General features: G+C 37.8%; 1 protein-coding gene across 4 annotated transcripts in view; it reads left to right on the top strand.

Annotated features, from left to right (window-relative positions):
* The window catches only part of Rala (Ras-like protein A), a 358449-nt gene that overhangs the window by 138324 nt on the left and 197428 nt on the right, over positions 1–22697 (top strand). For all 4 annotated transcript variants that reach the window (XM_067141589.2, XM_067141588.2, XM_067141587.2 and 1 more), the window contains exon 5: positions 15313–15487. In XM_067141589.2, the coding sequence (XP_066997690.1) occupies positions 15313–15487 (175 nt within the window). The remainder of the gene's footprint in view (positions 1–15312; positions 15488–22697) is intronic.

Raw genomic sequence — 22697 nt, 5'->3', positions numbered from 1 at the left:
CACTTCCAAATCAAGAAGTTCTTATATTTCTAAATACGGATGATATCAGTTGGCCATCTCCTCGAGCAAGAGATTTTATCTCCGTAAAAGACAGTTTTGGACAAAAATTTAAAAAAAAAAATTCATGTGTGTCACAATGCAAGAGACATGCAAAGTTTTTAAACAAGAATACCCACATCACGCAATCGGTCGGTCTTCTTTTTGTGGACTTCGACCAAAGTACATTTCTGTGCACTACCAAGAACACATGATATTCATTATGTGGAGCCATTCAAAAATATATAGTTCAGGCAAGAAAATAATATTCTGAAACTGTTGCCACACACGCTCTACATCCAGACTACAGGATCGAAGCGGATAACAAAAATCCACCCCGTGATACGGCTTTTGAAGTGGGTGCTTCGTACTCGGAAAATACAGTGCTAAGAAACATTCAAAATATGTTTGTACCGTAGCTGAAAGTAATGGAGATATTTATTTTGTAACCAATTTTCACAAGTGCAACGATGAAGCTGAACTGTTTTGTGCACCACCGACGAAAGATGAGTGCTTTTTAAATGTAAGTGAAATCAAAAGAAAATTACTGGTGACTCGTTTTACTCGTGGGAAATGGTATTTTGATGAGTCTATACTAGAAACCGAATGAACAAAAATTGCGTTTTTCATTTTATTATTATTTTTTCTGACGGAGCTTTTATTCAAACTGTAGGCTACTTAAGCGTTGAATGTTCAGTTATTTTTTAATATTTTACTTAATTTTACATTCACTGTTATTAGTGTTACATAAATGTGTGACAATTCATGAAAACATTTTACTTTATTAAGTAGGCCACATGTCAGTACCAGTATCTGTAGTTATATACATATTATTATTATTATTATTATTATTATTATTATTATTATTATTATGAGGAGGGATAAAGCTTGTAGTTTTATGTGACCGATAATCTCAGTATCATAAGCCACGGGACCTCACTTTTGACGCGAAATCCGAACCGCTGGACGCAACTTTCACCTCAAAAATCACACATGCATTAATTGGGACTCAAACCCAGTCTGTCTTGATGATTCCAAGCAGCTTGACCGTTACACCATCACATCCCTTCTTTATTATTACTTACTCCGATATTAAATATACATTTTATCATTCAGTGGTCGTATTTTATGCGGAGTTGAAGATTTATTAGCCCCTCATGCCATGTCGCCATAGCACTGATTCGCGTGTGTAATCCCGCAATGCTGTCAAGTAAACACGCGATGATCACCTTTAACTATATTACGCAGACATTTCACAACTTAACACATTTGTTTTTTTTTTTTGTTTTTTTTTGTTGCTAAATGTACCTTTGTCATTCTTGTAAACAATATCTTGCAAGATATGGAGGGGATATGAAAATATTGTTGTTTGCAGATGATGTAGTAATCTGGGGAGTCAATAACACAGAAGTAAAAATCCAACTACAGGCTTTAAATGACAATATTGAGCAATATGTTTTGAAACCAGTGTGGAGAAGAGCAAAACAGTGGTGATGACAAGAGGAGAAAAAGAAGGAATAGTAATCGTTTCTATCAGGGGACAAAATCTTGAGGTTGTTGAATACTTCAAATATTTGGGAACTGAAATAATGAAAGATGCAAGGTGGGATGAGATCAATAGAAGGGTACAAGTGGGAAATACGTCCTACTAGACTGTAAGGAACCTGCTGTGGAACAGAGAAGTTCTTATGAAATGTAAAGAGATAATGTATAACATGTACTATACCCCTATATTAACCCCTATATTGGACTTTGACAGCAAGAAATGAGAGTGAAATTCAAGGCAGTGGGATGAAGTTCCAGAGGAGTATGGTAGGGCAGACATGGAAAGACACGAGTGAGAAATGTTGAAGTCTGAAAAGAGATAGGGGTAGAAAAACTGAGTGATAGGATGGAGAAGAATAAATTGTGATGGTTTGGACATGTTATGAGGATGGAGGAGGGTAGGATACCAAAACAAGTGTTCGAGGCTAAGATAGAAGGAAAGAGGGCATGAGGGAGGCCCAGAACAAGATGGATGGACTTGGTCAAGAACAGTATAAGAAAAAAAGAAGACTGGACTGGAATACAGTTGCTGAAGAGGAGTGGTGGAAGGAGAGGTAATGGTGAAGTGTCAAAACCCTAACCTGGCAGGAGGTGGACAAGGGGAAATGATGATGTATGCTATCAAAAATGCATGAGGAGAAAATATCAGGGTCACATATATATATTAAATAATGTATATATACTGTAATAAATATTATGTGTCTCTATTTATAATATGATGTAGTCCCCCTCTGTAGTGTAATTGTTATCACTGCTAACTGCTTTCCTTGGGGGCCTGGGCTTGACTGCCAGAAATGTAAGATTGTCATGACAGCTGGTATGTGGTTAAAACAGCACGTGCAGCTCATTTTCATTAGGGATGTGCTTGAAGAAGCTGCACCACCTTGGGACGAGGACATGAATTTACGCGTGTAAAATGCGTAATTTCTGTGAACTATTAATATTGTGTAATGGTGGCCTATATCTGTTTTTTTCCTACTGCCTTTTCAAATCCATAATACTATAAAATTTCACACTTTGGTCTGTATTGCAGTACGGTATATGGGTATTATTATTATTATTATTAATATTATTATTATTATTATTATTATTATTGTTATTATTATTATTATTATTGTTATTATTATTATTATTATTATTATTATTATTATTATTATTATTATTATTATTATTATTATTATTATTATTATTATTATACTGGCTATTATTAAGACAATGGTAATAGAATACAATCTGTATCTATTATGATGTATGTTCTTTAAAAAAGATGGCCTGCTGCAGCTTACATTTCAAATGTAATATTGCTATAATAATTTATTTGCAAAAGGTGACCCAGCAGAATGTGCAAATTACTGTCCAATTCCCCTCCTGTTGCACACAATGAAGATTTTTTAAAGAATCCTCGGTCGACAACTGTGTGACATCGTCAGCATTAGTACAAACCAGTGCAGCTTCATCAAGAGTGCTGGAACAACTGATGCAGTCTTTGCTGCCAGAATGCTCATCGAAAAGCAGAGAGAGAAATAACAACCACGGCATATTGCCTTCCTTGATCTTGAGAAGGCTTTCGACCGTGGTCCACATTGTGTGACCTGGTATGCACTTCGTGACCATGGTGTACCAGAAATGCTTATCAGTTAGATCAAGATGTTTTATACGAATACCACAAATCGTATGCGTTGCGCTGTTGGCATCTCGGAGAGCTTCCCAGTGAAAGTCGGTGTACACCAAGGCTCCACATTGTCCCCATTGCTCTTTGTTCTTGCCATGGACACAATTACACGGGACCTGCAAAGGAGTGTCCCTTGGACTCCCTTATGCGCAGATGGTCATACCTACTGATACCACCAGAAGTGGATTGCAGCGTCAAGTTGAACATTGGAACAGCCGTCTCTCACAATTCGGTCTTAGACTGAACAAAATGAAGACCGAATACCTGGAAACCATCCCAAGCAATGGCTCAATTCAAGTTGATGGAGAGACCTTAATGAAGACCGTAAGCTTCAGGTATCTAGGGTCTTGCCTGCAGACTGACGGTGGGATACGTGATGAAGTGCGAAATAGGATAAAGGTAGCATGGATGAGGTGGAGGGAAGTTATAGGCATACTCTGCAACAGAAAGGTGCCACTACATCTGAAAACCAAAATATACCGCATGATAGTACATCCTGTTGCTTTATATGGTGTTGAATGTCGAACAGCTGACAAAGCTACAGAGTGCCAATTACACACCATGGAAGTGCGTATGGTCCGTTGGTTGATGGGCATCACCCTCCTGCATCGTGTCAAAAACGACTCCGTCCATCAGCAAACGGGCATTGCTCCAATCTCTGAGAAGGCGCGGGAAAAACATTTCCAAAGGTATGGTCACATCCTGCGCGCTGCACATGGAACAGTTGCCAATTTCACCCACACCATTGAAATTAATTGGCAACGACCACATGGACATCCATAGCAGCGCTGGCATGACACAGTGAATGCTGATATGAAGACTCTGGACTTAAAACCACGTGATGCCCAAGACCGTGCAAAATGACAAGCGAAAATTAGAAAATTAGAACTGCACTAGCGGGAAAGTGCGAAGAAGAAGAAGAAGAAGAAGAAGAAGAAGAAGAAGAAGAAGAAGAAAACTTCTTAACCTATTTGTAAAATGGTTAAAACAAACTTTGTAAAGATTTATTTTTAGTTTTTTCTTTTTTTTTTTATGTCGCACCGACACAGATAGGTCGTATGGCGATGATGGGACAGGAAAGGCCTAGGAATGGGAAGGAAGCAGCCGTGGCCTTAATTAAGGTACAGCCCCAGTATTTGATTGGTGTGTAAATGGGAAACCACAGAAAACCATCTTCAGGGCTGCCAACAGTGGGGTTCGAACCCACTATCTCCCGGATGCAAGCTCACAGCTGCGCGCCCCTAACCGCACAGCCAACTTGCTGGGTTTAGTTGGGTTTTTTTTTAGATAAGTGTAGGTGGTAAGAACAGTAGAGTTAGACCATGGTATGAACTTGACAAGCAGATTAGAGAAGATATAGTTACGTAGAAATGAAAAGTCAGGATAGGGTGCCATGGAGGGCTGCATCAAACCAGTCTATGGACTGATGACTCCAACAAGAACAAGATGTATTTTGTATTAATACGTATAAATCCCTAATTACTTCTTGCGATTTACAACAAGAACAAGATGTATTTTGTATTAATTAATACATATAAATCCCTAATTACTTCTTGCGATTTACTGGAAAGATGCACAGTTTTTTTTTTTCAAATCCATTTTGTGAGGTCGTGAAGGAAAGCTCTGTATTACAGTATCTATTAATGCAGCCAACAACAAACACACAGTTCTGTTGGAATGTTATCACATTAAAAAAATAATCATCTGAAGACAGCATTGTGAAAAGATTGAATAAATGCATGTAAACATCATACATATTCCAGCTTCTTATGGTCAGCTGTTGATGAAGATGTCTCTAAGTAGTTCTCGTAATTTCTATCCATAGCAACACATTGCTATAAATTTATTACTCAAAATTAGTTTCAGCAGACTGAAGAACCTAACAGTTATAAATTAACTGAGTCATAACTGAAAAGATCACAATTAAAATAAAAATATATTGTGGTTCCACCTATTCAGTACAAGAAAACTTATTAATGCAAGGTTACATTATAAGTCAATCACAATTGGGACCGGTTTCGACCTCTAGTCAGGGTCATCTTCAGCCTGTCGTTCAAAAGGTGCAAGGTAAAAATTCACTGGCAAATAACAAGAGTGCTTAGAAAACATAAATATTTTCAACTGACTAAAGTTCAAAATCATATAAGAAAGATGCACTAGGTATTCAAAGGTCTTTTAAATTGTTCAGAAGGTGCAAGGTAAAAAATTTACTAGCAAATAAAAGACGTAGCAAACTAACTTTTTCACAAGACGAAAGTTCAATATCTCGTAAAAAAAGATGCACTGGGTATTCAAAGGTCTTATAAGTCTTGATGTGGAGATAAATAATTATCTCGATGTTGGATCTTGTAGTCACATGTTTTATAGATTAAAAAACAAATAGCTGGTTGTTATTGTTTTTATGTAGAAAAGTTTAAGTTAAGCACTGATGAGAAGAGAAATAAGTGCAGAATTGGAAACAATTGAGTATCACAGAAGACAAATGAAGGTATCATTAAATGAATGCTCAAAGTGTTCATATGGCGGCAAAGTGGTCAATCTGAAGGTCAAGTCGTTCTGAACTATATTTGAGAATAATTCTCAGTTCAGTGTGGAAATAAAGACATTGACAGAAAGTAAAATTCAATTTATGAGGTGGATAGGAGTAACAAGATGTGAGAAAATATAAAATTTCAGATTTTAAAGAGTGAAGAGTTTATGGCATGCAGTGAGGGATAATATTTGGAAATGAGTAAGAAATGGGAGGGGGGAAGAAGATAATAGATATGAAAGAGAGTTAAAAAAGGAAATATGGGGAGTGGATCGAAGTTGGGTCACGTGGTTGAGGTAATTGGGGCAAAAGACATGGATAGGAACCTTAATTAAGGCAGTACGGTAGCTGTTTCCTTCCCAGTCCTAGCCCTTTCGTACTTCATTGTTGCTGAAAACCTGTCGTGAGTTTATCTGATGTTAAACCTCTTGCATAGATCTCATTCCCTATTGCTCAGTCTTCTTATTTACTTCTTACTTATCATTACCCAAAATTCATAATACTGTTACCAAGTATCATGTTGTTCATTATGCTACCTACTGATACTACCCTACTACAGTTATATACATTCTGTTGAGGTGATGTATGTTGGGCATTCAGCCCAAAGGCTGCTTTGATTCTCTACAGCTCCACCAACAGCTGTCACAGATGGCCTAGGCGTCACTGTAGAGGCATACTAGGGAAATGAGGAGTGGGATAGTTTCCCGTTGCTTTCCTCACCGAGCCAGAAGTTATTACATATCAGTCTGCCAAGCCCACTGAAATGCATGCACCAACCGACATATGAGCAATATTTTCATATCATTCATAACAGGGACTGGCTGCATTAGGAATGGTATTACTAGCATCGGTCTCTTTTGTAATGTCAAACCCAAGGGTGAGACTGAGAATTATTTTCCTTCATTGTTGCAAATTATTTTAACTTCGTTTTGACATTGTTCTGGGATACGTTTGTCTTTTCATTCACTTTGAGAGCCGTGTGTATGTTTCTTCTTATTCTTCCTCTTCACATCACTTTTTGGTCATTGGCCTCTGAAGTATTCTTTCATTTGCCCCAATTCAATGCTTAATCACTCTCCTTTTCCATCCCCTCATTCCAGGTATCTTCAAATCTACCTCATTATCATACAACCTTGTTCTACTTCCAAAAGGCTTGTGAAAAATCAGTTTCCTTCGCACAGCTGTTGTTTTCCATCCTGACAATGTGCACTGCCTATGTTAACTTTTGAAGTTACGTGAGGATCTTTTTTCTGTAATTGATTGTAATTTCCATTTCCGTTCTGTTTCATGGTTATAAACATTCTCCACCTTTCATTTTCAAGCTTTAGTTTGAAGATCTTTCTGTATGCATTCCTCTAAAAAAAATGTGAAGGCCTTCCTCACCCTTCTTAGTTCAAATTCTCATCTCAGACCTATAGATTAATACTGATCTCAGCACTGTAATATAGAGCTTACATTTCATTTAAGTTGAAGGGTTTTCACCAGTTGTTTCATCCCAGAATAACTTTTATTGGCCTTGTATACTCTGTAATTTCATTGTTCTGGACATTGTTGGATTTTATAATGATGTTATTTGCTTTACATCCCACTAACTACTTTTACGGTTTTTGGAGACGCCAGGGTGCTGGAATTTAGTCCCGCAGGATTTCTTTTATGTGCCAGTAAATCTACCAACACAAGGCTGATGTATTTGAGCACCTTCAAATACCAGCGGACTGAGCCAGGATCAAACCTGTCAAGTTGGAGTCAGAATGCCAGCGTCTCAACCGCCTGAGTGTCTCAGCCCAGCATTGGATTTTATAGCTGTGCTAAGTTATTTATATTTTTTAACCACCTCTGTGCAATGATCACCAATACTTACATGAGAAATAATAATACTGATTTTATGTCCCGCTAACTACTTTTATGGTTTCAGAGATACCACACACAAATGAGAATGAGCACGAGGTTTCTCCACTGCTTCCGTATACTGAGTCTTTTGTGGATTATGTGCAGTTTCATTATCTGTGCTGCTCTCTCTAAGCTATACATGCTTCCTTAATTGCACTTGTCCTTATCAACCTCATCATATATCTAATGAAATCCCAAAAGATCGTTTCTGGCTTCCTCAGGCATAACTATCATCTGTAAGTGCTTTGCTATTTAAAAAATATTGGTTTCACATCACTACATGTCTACCTAGTAATTTTCTACTTTCCTTAGTTATGTGTTCTCTACAGCTGGGTGCTTCTTGTGTCAAAAATCAGTTAGCATCTTGTGGTCGGTCAGGCATTGTGGTTCACTTCTGAGGAGGTAGAGCAAAGTCATCGCAGAATGTAAATTTTCCCTGCAGTATGTTTCATTTCAGTGGTACAAATCCAAAAGTTTATTGTGTCTGCAATGCTATTTTCTGACAGATATGACAGCAAGGATCAAGATGTGCTAATTAAATTTCATCAGAAAAAAGAGCTAATTATATAGAATGTATGGTTCAGGAAGAAAAATGGTTGAAAGATTTTCCAGTTGCTTTCCTTACTGAGCCAGACGTTGCTGTTACATATCAGTCTGCCGAGCCCACTGAAATGCAAACACTGACTGACTCTATGAACTACATTTTCACACCATTCATACAGGACCTGGCTGCACTAGGAACGACATTAGTAGCATTTGAAGTCAGTCAAAGCCAAGGATCATTTTAAAATGCCGGGCTGAGTGGCTCGGATGGTTGAGGCGCTGGCCTTCTGACCCCAACTTGGCAGGTTCAATCTTGACTCATTCCGGTGGTATTTGAAGGTGCTGAAGTATGCCAACTTCAAGTCGGTAGATTTACTGGCACGTAAAAGAACTCCTGTGAAACTAAATTCCGGCACCTCGGCATCTCCAAAAACCGCAAAAATAGTTAGTGGAACATAAAGGAAATAACATTATAACGAGACTGAGAATGATCAGTGAAAGTTACAAATTTGTTCTAGCCCATACCAGAAAACAGACTGCACTGTAAATATCTCTCAAGCAAAGACGTGCATATTGTTGGAAGAACATAATCATAATGAACTGATGGATGTTACAGCTATACCCGAGGAAGCTTTCGAAGGGTGTGGTAATAAAGTGACATCGCTGGCTTTTCACAAAGGCAGCCGTGGTTTGATTTCTGGCCAGTGTATGTGTGATATTTGGAATGAAAAGTCATATCCCTTTGGTTGAGATTGTTCTAAAACTGAAGATCTTCTGTCCGCTCTCACAATATCAGCTGTGTAAAACTGTCCATTTTCTGGACTTTAAGCTTCGTGCGTATAGCAATGTGCTGCTGTGGGTGGAAATAACAAGAACTAGGAGACAACAGCTCACCATATGAAGCTAGAATGTGTGTGACATTTACATGCATTTATTCAATCATTTTACAATGCTGTCTTCAGATGATTATTTTTTAATGTCACAATGTTCCGGCAGAGTTATGTTTGTTGTTGGACACATTAATATATACTGTAATACAGAGCTTTCCTTCACGATCTCACGAAATGGATTTGAATATACGCTGGATCTTAGCAATAAATCGCAAGAAGTAATTCAGGATTAATACATTTTGCTAACTCTATTACCATAGTCTTAAAGATAGCCAGTGTAATAATAATAATAATAATAAGAAGAAGAAGAAGAAGAAGAAGAAGAAGAATATAGCATACTGTACTACAGACCACAACCTCACAAAATGGATTTGAAAAGGCAGTAGACAATCGTAATTATGGAAATAGGCCTCCATTACACAATATCAATAGCTCACTGAAATACTGCATTTTACATACGTAAACTCTTGTTCTCGCCTCAAGGTGGTGCATCTATTTCCAAGCACACTCCTAATGAAAATGAACTGCATGTACCGTTTTAACCACATACCAGCCCTCATGTCAATCTTAAATTTTGGGAAGTATCGGGAATCAAGCCCGTGCCCCCGACGAAGGTAACTAATAATGCCAACCGTTATATTACAGAGGTGGACTTGATCATATTATAAATACAGACACATAAAATAATCTATTGGTAACTTTGAGAGATTTTGTTTTTGTTTTTTTTGTTTTTTTCTTCTTCTTCCTCTCGTGCAAAATTCTTGAGTGTGTATGCGGTTTAAAAATCTGAAATTTCAATTGGTCCAACATCAAACCTGTGCTCTTTATCAGAGAAAGTTCCTTCTTGTTGTATTTCTCTTTCCCCGGTTTTGAGATGCGAGGTCCAGATCATTCACAGGATTGATCAGTACGTGAGGTGACATGTTCTTAGTAAACTGCAAAAATAACAGCAGAAATATGCTTACATTTCTTGGAACCTTTTTTTTTACCAAGGCCTCCCTAGCAGCATTAAGCTACGCTAACATGATATCGTATTAGAAATAGGCCAAAGATATTTTTCTGAAGACAGCATTGTTGAATGTGTACATGAACATTAATCTCGTCTCTATCGTGAAATGGTAGGGTATCTCTTATCGCTCTGTTGCTATTTCCTGCGAACTGTTTTTGTTGTAAATTTAATACATGACCACTTTCTGCAAGTTTGGAATAATTTGGCCAATTCTTGTTGCATAAAACACTCGGATATCCCACTGTTATTATTTAATGGGCCATGGCAACACGCAGTGAGACGACAGCAGATATGTGCGCAGTGATCGCTTTAACTTACAATGTTCGCCACTCGCAGCGCAACGGTGCATTTCTCCCACCAGCACACGGAGCCTATACCCAATTATCTGGGGTCGACACTTATATCGATTTAGCCCATTTTTATGGCCGGATGCTTACATGACGCCAACCCTGTGGAGAAGGATGTATTCACTATTTGTGTTTCTGTGCTGGTTTGTATGTAAATGAAGAAGGGCATTAAGTCAAACAGAAACACCCGGCTCCTGAGCTAGAGGAATTAACCAAATAAAAGTTAAAATTCCCAAGCCAGCTGGGAATCAAACCTGGGGCCCTCTTAACTGAAGGCCTCTATGCTGACAATTCAGTCAAGGAGTCGGACTAGTTGTGTAAAACCATACTTTTGAAAATTACACTGGCGGAAAAAAATATCCAAACACCAAGAAGGGGTTGTGCTAGGTTAACGAACGTTGGTGGGCGTGTTTATACATCTGAAAGATGATGTTGATACAAATTTCCTGCAAATTGCATTAGCGTGATGCAAGTAGCGGCCCCATGACGTTGCGCATCAGGTTTGCTTTAAATACGGGCTGTACTCTGCGAGAGCGTTGGTTACCTGCGAGATTGGACGAGTGACTGGGGGTTGGTCGTGAATGCCTTTATGACGACAAAGAGGCCAGTATCAACAGCTGACTGTGGTTGAACGAGGCCGTATAATAGATCTACATGAAGGTGGATTTTCCTTCCGCGCTATTGCAGAATGACTTGGTAGGAATGTCTGCACTGTGTATGTGTGTTGGCAGCAGTGGTCATGAGAAGGTACGCTCACAAGAAGACCGCGCTGCGGACATCCCCGTGGCACAACTGAGAGGGAGTACTGCCATATTTGGTGTGTGGCTGTGGCGCAGCAATTCGAACGGCAATTGGCACCAGTGACGTAACGAACGGTTCAAAATCGGTTACTTGAACGACAGCTCCGAGCCAGACGCCCTGCGGTGTGCATTCCACTTACCAAACACCACTGCCATCTTCAACTTCAGTGCTGTCAAGCAAGAGCTTATTGGAGGATGGAAATTTAGGTTCGTTGTGTTTTCCGATGAAAGCTGGTTCTGCCTTGGTGCCAGTGATGGCCGTGTGTTGGTTAGGAGGAGGCAGGTGAGCGCCTGCATTCCACCTGTCTGCGGCTGGACCTGAACAGGGAGTTCTGGTCTGGGGAGCAATTTCTTATGACAGCAGGAGCACTCTCGTGGTTATCCCACGCACCCTTACTGCAGATGTGTATGTCCGTCTGGTGATTCGACCTGTTGTGCTGCCATTCAAGAACAGCATTCCCGGGGGTGTTTTACAACAGGATAATGCACGCCCCCGTGCCGCTGTTGTAACCCAACGTGTTCTACAGAGTGTCGATATGTTGCCTTGGCCTGCTCGATCCCCCGTTCTGTCCCCAATCGAGCACGTATGGGACATAATTGGATGACAACTCCAGTGTCATCCACAACCGGCATTAACCATCTCTGTATTGACCGACCAAGTGCAACAGTCATGGAACTCCATCCCACAAGCTGACATCCGGCACCTGTACAACATAATACATGCAAGTTTGTATGCCTGCATTCAACAGTCAGACGATTACACCGGTTATTAATGGACCAGCATGGCACATTTGCAATGGCTTTTCTTGCACAGATATTAACCTGTAGTTTTGTACCTGTTAATCAATTAAATATGTTACCTAGACAAATATATTGCCAAAATTTCTGTGTTCTGCATTCCTTATTTCATGGTGTTTGGATATTTTTTTTCTGCCAGTATAATTAAGAATTCAAGAACTAGAGCAGCTATAGATCATTTTTGTTAGGATGATACAGTTAGAATAAAATCTTACCCAGCTAGAGTAAGGTCAAGTTGGCATGTTCGATCACAGCCCAGTCCGGTGGTATTTGAAGGTCTCAAAAATATGTTGCATTACGTTGGTCAATTTACTGGCATGTAAAAGAACTCCTGTGAGACATAATTCAAGCACCTTTGAATGTCCGAAAACTGTAAAAATAGTTAGACATAAAAACCAATAACATTACAGAGAAAAAGACACTTGCAGTTATTGTAACTGTTAAACAGCTTGGTTACACAAATAACATAATAAATAATAATAATAATAATAATAATAATAATAATAATAATAATAATAATAATAATAATAATAATAAAAACAACGGGTTAGGAAACATGACAACTACAGAATGGATGTGGAAAGCAGCATGGAACCCTGCTAGGTAATGGAATGTAGCCTTTGTGGAGAATGAAAATGTAGAGGGTAATTGCCCTTTACTTTAGAAGGAAACAAAACAAAACTCATAATAGAAAGAACAAAACAAAACTAAAGATATTTACAAGGTAAATATAAGTGTTAACCGCACCTGCAGGCATGCGCAATACAGAAAAGAATTTTTATCACAACTTTAAAAAGAAGTATCCAACGATACTTGACGATTAAAATGAGGGCTAATCCCAATCTACAGAAGGCAGAAAAGTCCTAACATAGGTGCACAGAAAACTTGCATCACTACCTAAAACTCTTTAAGTAATGAGCATAGATTTTAAGCGCATGTGTTCAGCGACACAGAAATACCGGGGGGCAAACCCGAGGCATAAGTTAATCACATTATTAGTTACAAGGTTGAAAAAAATTTGCCTCCGAAACAAAAGGTACAAGATCGTAACTGAAAAGCTAAGTCATTTCAACAAATTTAGCAGTGAACGTGAATCTCGAGGATGAACTCCTGCTCATGAAAAGAAGTTCATTTAAAGAAGTTAATAACTGAATTAAAAGAAGAAACAGTGCTTACTCTGAGACTAGGTATCCCATGACGAGACCGATGGAGGTGCGCGTTCGCTCTGTAGGATGGTCAAATGATCAGAGACAGAGATCATTCCTCGCTCCCACCGAAGGAGTGATTAAGATTGAGAAACAGGAAAAGGTGCGACCACCGAAGAGAACCAATCAGAAAACTGGCTTCACCGTAGATTTTCACATTCACCAATTCCATTAACTCTTATTTTCTCCAATCAAAAGTCTGTTCCTTCTTGCTGATGATAAACGTTCCCGAAAAGTTTTCATTTACACAACAGAAAGTGTGCTTCTAGAACTGCACGTGTAGGTACATGCCGTTTCACAATTTTTTATTTAAAAAATGAAAATATTAAAATAAACAGACAAATGATAATTTTGGTGCAACACACAAAAAGGAGTTTCTAAAACAGAATTCTTCCAAGTTCAAATGTTCAAACAAAATAATATCTTATATAACACCAAAAAAATAAGTTTTAAAACAATAAATTTTGGACATATCATGAGGATGCAGGAGTCGAGACTTCTGAAACAACTAGTACAACACAATCTTGTCTCAAAAAATACCACACCAGGATGTAAATGGATCAGAGAAGTAAGAGAGGATCTGAAGGAAATAGGGCTTACAACAGAAGACACCATGAATAAGATAAAATTGAATACAAAACTCAAGAATACAAGCCTCCGCTTTACCCTTACAAAAAACAAACCAACAGCATGCATATTTTCAACTGAGGAAAGGGAACGAAGATTGGAGCATCTGAAGAAGTACTAGGAGGGCCGCAAGGCCCAAGCAATCCCTTCAAAATCGTCGCCATAAGACCTATCTGTGTCGGTGCAACATAAAGCCCCTAGCAAAAAAAAAAATTTCCCTTCAAAGAAACCTGAACGACAGACTGACTAAAGTGATCCTATGCGGTCCTAAAAGAAGAAGAAGAAATTAAGGAATTTCCATCGATTCCCACAACCCCACTTATAAGTCAGTAATTTTGGCATTAGTCATTGTTGCCATAAGGATGTAAAGACTGAAGATGTAAACGGGAGGAATGAATTTAGAAGAGACCTAGCAAAGTAGTGGGCATTTGGAATTAGCCCAAGTCAAATTTCATACAGAAAGAAAATGGTGCTGAATGGAGGGAGGATGTAATTGAATGAAATGGAGAGTGTGTTTGGTGTTTATAAAAAAAAAATATGAGGACAAATAATTGAAAATTTTCAAGTGCCAGAAAATATAGGGAGCAGAGGAAAGACAAGAAATTAAGTAATATTATGTTTGATCATGTCATGAAGGTTGCAGCATTGAATAAGAATTCAGTTTTGACCAAAATCTCAGTTATTTGGAATTTCACAAGATTTATCTCGAACTGTGTATGTAATTTGCTACATGCACGGTACTTTCTTTTTTGGCTACATCATTTTGAAACCATTCAAGTAGAAATAGCTTTTTTTTTTTTTTTTTTTTAAGCTTGATCCAACCACTGTAAAATAGAAGTGATCTTATTATTTGAATTCCAACTTGATAGTATTCATCATTGATTATTTTTATGCACTCTTACATATGTATAGCTTCAACTATTATTAAATTGTATATTCCCCAAAAGGGAAAGTTTTAAATTTTTTCCTACTGAGAGGCCATAAATTTTGTTGTGTTACTTGTTAAACCAAGCTCGATAGCTGCAGTCGCTTAAGTGCGGCCAGTATCCAGTATTCGGGAGACAGTAGGTTCGAACCCCACTGTCGGCAGCCCTGAAAATGGTTTTCCGTGGTTTCCCATTTTCACACCAGGCAAATGCTGGGGCTGTTCCTTAATTAAGGCCACGGCCGCTTCCTTCCCACTCCTAGCCCTTCCCTATCCCATCGTCGTCATAAGACCTATCTGTGTCGGTGCGACGTAAAGCAACTAGCAAAAAAAAAAAAAAAAAAGTTACTTGTTAAATGTTTTTATATTGGATAACTTTCAGAGATCCTTCAAAATTACTTAAAATTTGGTCTTTTTTTTCTTTTTTGTAAGCTTTAATATGCTTTTGCATTCTTGTTACATGTTTCTCTCTCTTTCCATGGGCTCTCTCCTCAGGGAACAGATTCTTCGTGTGAAAAATGACAACAACATCCCATTCCTCTTGGTAGGTAACAAGAGTGATTTAGAAGAAAAACGCAAGGTGTCTCTGGCCGATGCCACCAACAGGGCAAAGCAGTGGGGTGTGCCTTATGTGGAAACGTCAGCGAAAACGCGCAAAAATGTAGACAAGGTGGGACATTGGTATTTATTACACAAATTTTTATGTGGTCTGTCACTCATCTTGATCCACTTTGCGTTTCTGTGCAACACATGCGCATGGCTTTTTAAGAATTTACTTTGCTTTGTTTATCTTCACTGTTGTATGTGTACCGAAATCTCAGTCCCTTATATCCAAGATAAGATTTACATCAGTATTTATAATATGCACTTGAGGCAGGAATTTGCACTCTGTTTATCGCACATGGTCATTATTGATTATATTTATTGTAAGTAGTGCGTATGATCTTGAGATGGCAGCTAATCAAAGTAATGTTTTTAGGTGTATAGTATTTTTAATGAAAGATGAAGAAGTACAAGAAGCTGAGAGTATATTACTGAGAATTATAAAGCAAGAGGTATTAGGTGGAAGGTATCATACAGTCTTTAAATCACTAAGTATTCGAGGATGAATCTGCCTTGTTTATAGTTAGGACGATAATAATAATAATAATAATAATAATAATAATAATAATAATAATAATAATAATAAATTCTTAGCTCCAATCTTGCTACCCTTGCAAGCTTTGAAGTACTTATAACCAGGCCCTATAGACAGTGAAACGTACTTACAGCTTGTAATAGTGTAATGAGTTAAATTACAGTAGAAAGTGCTGAAGTGATAATAGTTTGTTCACTGTTTAAAAGTACAATGTAGTGGATGGACTTATGGTAGTAGTTTGTTGCTCATAATTTAAAAGTGGAATGTGTCTGATGGACTGCTGATGTGATAATAGTTTATTATTCACTGCTTAAAGGTAAACTGTAACGAATGGACTGTTGTGGCAGTCGTTACATTGTTCTTTATTTAAAAGTTGAGTGTATATTTCTGTTATATTTGGTTAGTGCAAAGTGGGCATGAAATTTCCTAAATGAATTATTGGAATCTTAATATGAGACAAGGCATTATCAAGTTTTTGCTACTTACCCAACTGGGCATTGAAGTCTCCTAAATGAATAATTGGAATCATAATTCCAGATAGGACATTATCAGGTTATGTCCCGAAGGTCTCAACTTTCTTAGGATTGCTGGAATTATGTTGATTGATAGAAACATGAGCATTGATTATGGTGCAAGCCTTGTTAGTGCACATAATAGTAAGAGTTGACAGGTGGGGAGAAATTACTTTCAAGTCCTCAATGGATGTACGAACTAAGAAGGCTGTGTGTAGAGTAACTACATTAGCACATGTGATCTCAGTCTTGGATTTGAAGATCTGGTATCCCTGTATCTTTGAGGTATCTTCAGATATGATACATTTCTCTTGAATTGCAAGAATTTGGCTATGTTTGTTCAAATTTTTTGTGAGCTCAATCTGTTTGGCAGCTGTAGTAAATGTCTGGGCATTGAGTGTTCCTATATAAAAGTTCTGTTTGGGCCTGATTCTTCAACATGAGTGACCCTTTAAATTGTCCTTGATATTCACAGTAGGTGTAGCCCCGCAGAACCCAATGCTCACTCTGCGGCCCTGGATTTCCTCGTGGTTTATCATTTTTATTTTGTACTTTTTCCACAGTGGTGGATTGCCCTCCAGGTTGCTAGGCTAGCAAAGATTTAGAAACTTGATGTGTAGGCATGGAGCTGAGATTTGATTTTGGAGTTCTTTTCTCCTAGGTGATGTGCTTTTTCTACAGTATACAAGGCTTTGCCTGCCCTGGATTTCGTTTGGATTTACTCCCTGGGTCCTCAGTCTCTACCACCATTGGATGCTCTCCTCTTCCTCCTTTGGGCCCTTGATATATGAGTAGTTTTCTGTTATCTTCTATGCAGTGTTCCTGATCATCTGTCTCAAACATTCTACTTTAGTGCTGCTGCCTCTTATAGGAGCCACATCTGCTCATAACATGGAGGCAGACGTTACGTTACGGATTTAAATGGCATTTTCTCCACCCAGGGGATCATCACCCCATCTAAAGGGTTTCATCCACCCAAAGCTATTGGCCTTTTCAGGGAATGGAGTTATTTACCACTGCTCAATTCTGGCTGTACAGTCTACTCTATTATTATAGTGAGGTAACCCAGTCTGACATTATTATTATTATTATTATTATTATTATTATTATTATTATTATTATTATTATTATTATTAAATAACAATTATAATAATAAAAAAGCTGTGAGGGCTAACTCCTTCCACTCAGATAAGTTTAAAAGAAGAACTCTTGGTTGTGCTGTAGCTTACCATCCAATTAGAATTCTGAAGAAACAATTACTACATATGTTGTTTTAACCGGGAATATCCCTGTTATATTCATTTGAAACATGTTAAGAATTGTTTATGCTTGACTTTCATTAATTTTAATGCATATAATGCTGGTTTGTCAAAAGAGTGGGTTCAGTTGGCATTATGTAATCATTATTGTACCAGGATCCTTGTATTAGGCTACATTGTTCCAAAACTCTACACAAATAATATATTATTTTTATAACTGTCAGATTTTTAATTTGATGTTTACCTTTAGTGAATTATCCTAATGTCAGGGAGTTGAAGGCAGGCTGATATAGAGTAGATTAATGAAAAAGTAGACTCTGATACACTTTCTTTCCTCTCCCTTCACAGTTCACTTACTGCAGGTGATGAGCAGTAGGAAATAGATGTCTCTGAGAAAAATATATTAATATCTTTATCCTCCTCAGCTGTAATATTGACAACTAAAATATCTGGCTTCCTGATGCCAAATGTATGTGTTGAGGAGATAGACATGACTTATTCACAGGTTAGGAGTGCCACTACCATTGCTTTGGACTTTCACTGTTGTTATTCATGCTTCGCCATCAGCTTCTTCCTTTTGAAATGTCACGACTTGATTGTCACTTATCCTGTTAGTGTTACAGTTTGGTTTTCGGTGGCTTGAAGCGTAAATTGCAAATGATAGGTCTGTGTTGCATCATGACTGTTTTGTAGGGTACAACTGTTGCACTGTCACCCTTTCGAGGTTCTTGACATATGTTGATGTTGTAGTCATTTTGTTATGCCTTTGCGCCACTGTAGTATGTAGCACATTATGAACCAGATTTTGGTGATGACTAGATCCTTTCTTTCTGCATAATCTGGGATTTGTTGACCCTCTTCGTTCTTCTGTTCATATCTTTGTCCACCACTGACTCCATGATCTTCATTCCTGCGTCTGATGTGTCCATTGAGTTCATTGATGGTGTGTTAGTCCTCTAGTGACACTTTACCCATTTTTACTTCGAGTATGGCTACTAACAACTACAGGTATTATAACTCGACCTATACTAATTTTTTTTTGTTTTTTCCTTCTTTTTTTTTTAATCATCTGAAGCTGTCTCTTTTCAGTTTCGACTCAGTTAATTTATAACTGTTAGGTTCTTCAGTCTGCTGAAAATAATTTTGAATAAATTTCTTTTTTTTTAAACCTGAAAGAGAAAAGATATGTTAACAGAATTTGAAAAAAGATACAATTAAAATAGAATGGCATGTTTTGTTTTTAAAGAACATAATCAGATTCTATCGAATCACATTCAAAAATTATTTAGAAATGTATCAACATTTATGTTTAAATCCTTACAGTCTTGAAATTTGGAACTTACCGTATTTCACTGTATAATCATCGTACTTTATTAAAGTTTTCGAAAAAAAATTGTAGGGTGCGACCATTACGCAGAGAACTTTTGTATATGTGTTACTTGAAAAACATATTTTTTTAAACTAAATTGTATTTGATGCTAGCGTAATGTGCATGTAACACTCGCGTATATACTTCAAAATACTTAAAATAGTCCAAATCAAACGTATAAATTAATAATACCGGTATTATACATACGACGCATGGTAATTAGAGTATGGTTCCAGTGTATGGGACCCTCACCACGATTACTTGATTAGATAACCACAAAAAAGTATAAAGAAAAGTCGCACAATTTGTAGCTTGACAACATGGTCACGAGACAATGTACATTTTATTCACCAGTGATATTATGAGTTCTCTTTCGAAATACATAAGGTTGTAAGTTATCGTTTGTCGGCAACATCACCAGGAAATACTGGCACCGCACAGTTGTCTACTATTACAGCTTGCAATGCTCTGCAACCAGGGGTACACTGGTATCAGAACATGCAGGGAAATGGCAACAAAATGGGTCTCCGAGAATCTAATTCACGAAAAGAAAGTTAATATTTGTTCTTGCCCCTGGTAACATCGAAATGAATGTGTCCTTTTTTCATTAACACTGTCACGTAATCAGCTGTCATGGGCCACATTCTTGTGGTCTGCTATAATACATAATCGAATATTCAGGTGTTGAGAAATTTACGAGTAGGTACACCCCTGCTTGCAGCTCTCGAAGTGTACCACAAATGGGCCTCTCCATGCCCAGGGGGGTACGGTACAGGTTTTTCCAGTTTTGTTTTTTATTAGGTACAGTACTCTGGTGGAAGTATCAAATGATCTGGAATGTACAGATGCATGTGTTCGTGAGTGACATGAGTACTACACACACACACACACACACACACACTTACTCATTCACACTCACTCACACTCGCTCGCTCACTCTCTCTCTCTCTCTCTCTCTCTCTCTCTCTCTCTGAGAAGTTTTGTTTTTTAATACAAGAATACTGAACAGTTACTGGCAGTAATTTACATAGCTATACATTGATGTGTGAAGGATTTATTTGTAATCGTGTGTAATCGCAGAAACTATTCTGCGGTCTTCAAGCTAAATGTAATCATTTTCATTGAGCAGTAAAGAAACAGAGCTGAGGAAAGGAAATTTCCGTGAATGAAAAGGTGGTGCGTAACATGCGAAAATTAATACAAGCTAAAAGAGCCAAACTATTCTATATGTGCGTTCGTCAGATAGAGCGGCAGCTTTGTCTGACGGCGTCACATGATCACAGCTGATCAACATAGCGAGATCCCGGTCCTCTCAAGTAGTCTCCGCATGTCGATGGCAACATGTTCAGTGAAAGTTGTATCGACATCTCGCAAACGTGACTGTGTTGCTGAACTCCCCATACACCATACATGTACTGTATTTAAATTGCGCTTTTGTATGCCATTTACCTTTTAAGTGGCTTGAGGAACAAAATTTGAACATGCAACGATTATGCGATGAAATTTTAAATTCCAATTTTTTTATTGAAAATAAAGGATGGTGGCGAGGATTATGCGGTGAAATTCAGTATCTTAAAGAAGTCCTCACTTCACTCCACTCTAGCATGGAATGCAAGTTGTGTAATACTAGTACTCTGTCGTTGGCGTGAGTCAAGCTGGCTAGTTAGTCTGTTAACCCTCCGCAATGCCACGCCACGCCAGGTCCCTCTGCCCATAATTTCACATTAAAATATTTAGTTTTGATGAATTCTTGTAACAGAGAGGACTATAATTTTTGAATCAGGATTAGAACAGTAGTACAGCAGTCTGCAAACTGTTTTGGCAGTGGAATCCTTCAGAAAATATTTTTTTCTGCAGAACTATGTAGTTCTTAATATATTCTTTTGTATTGGTCCACCGGGTCAATGCTCACTAATATAAACACAAATTTATTATTTACATAATTATATGCTGTACATGTTTCGGGAACACTGCCATTCCCTTCATCAGTCACAATCACTTAGCATGTCTAAAACCCTTCACTATAAAATGATTACTTATACTTAAAATAAACTAAAAACAAAGGTTGGAGTTCCTAAACTTTACATTGTTGCTTGTAATACTCTACAACAATATTTCAAGTAAGTCTGTTTGTGCATAAAATAATTTGTTAAAACTGATGATCCATATGATCCATATGTCTATTGATGCGATTTTTACTGCCCTTTTATTGCATCAAATCTTTGTTGAATGTAGCATTCCAATGTATAAATTGTCTAACATGTGTACATGTCTAATGACAAGGTGTATCCTTTAAAGTTATAATTGCCAAAGATTTAACTGCAAAAGATCTGTAGCCAGGTTGTGTGTGTTTCTTCAATATATTTGTGAGGGAGCTGTTAAACATCATAAGGTGGACCTGCTGTGTCTGCCAAAGGCAAGAGATTCACATGCCTCACATGATACATTGAAGAAACACACAAAACCTGGCAAACAAATCTTTTGCAGTTATATCTTTGAGGCCCGATTGTATAAAGCAGTTGATCCTAGATCAAGGTGTAAAACTGATTCGAGATTACGTTGATCCAAGATCCTTTTTCCTTAATCTCGAATCAAAATTGAACCAACATATTCCTTGGATCAAGCCTTGTGATCCAGATCAAGTAGTGTTCTTGTATTGTAGGCCGCATTTATCAGCGTGAAAAGAAGGCTTTTGTAGTGAAAAATAGTGCTGTAACAATAATCATGGTAAGAAAATTTTAAAAAGGAGACTCTGCATTATTACCAGTATTTAATCTGATGAAGGGATTTTTATCGCAATTGTGTCTTTGAATTACAGATGTCTGACCAATCCAATTTTTCTTCAGATGAAGATAATGAAGAATTTTGGTGATCTCTTCTGAGTATTCCAAAAAAGAGGAAACCCATTCTAAGAACTTAGCGACAAAACTTTTAAAATGAGATTCCGTCTAACCAAACACACTGTTGAGGTTACGGAAGATAGACTTCGAGACTCTATGATCTGACTCTATGAGACAATCGAATAGAAACCAGCCAGTGTTCCAGTGATTTATGGCTGGTTTCTGGTATGACAGTTATCTGTAGATGCGTAGTTATCAGTGACTTTACATGGTGATACATTTAAAATTGAGTTTCCGAAACAACTGTTATCGGCTTCTTCACAGTTATCTGCGCAACGACTGGTAACAAACTAGCTCTATTTTAGAACTGATTCCAGCAAATTAGTTTTGTAAACATTAGTAAGTGATAATGAACTGACTATAATTTATTTACAGTCATTCATTATAGTTTTTACGTGCTTGGGTGCGCTGAAGTTGATAATATTTCGATCAGTACGTTTACTTCCATGTTATCACTGGCTTTAGTCACTGATTCCACCTGAACGGTGTCAATCCGTCCCAGCTTTTTCAGTTACCATCTCCTCGGAGCATGACGCCTCTACTGTAGATATATTTTCCAATACGGGAAATGTATCGTCAAATAAAATAGAACTCGAATCAAACAGATTTTCATCAGGCTCAAATTGATCTTTCAGTGCAGCTATAATGTTAAGATTTCTTTTGTCAGGCTTTGAATCATGAGTCCCACCAACAGTGAAAACC

This window comes from Anabrus simplex, chromosome 2 (genome assembly GCF_040414725.1).
Source record: "Anabrus simplex isolate iqAnaSimp1 chromosome 2, ASM4041472v1, whole genome shotgun sequence".
In the NCBI taxonomy this organism is placed as follows: Eukaryota; Metazoa; Arthropoda; class Insecta; order Orthoptera; family Tettigoniidae; genus Anabrus; species Anabrus simplex.
The sequence above is the reverse complement of the archived record's forward strand: the minus strand, read 5'-3'. Positions and strand labels throughout refer to the sequence as shown.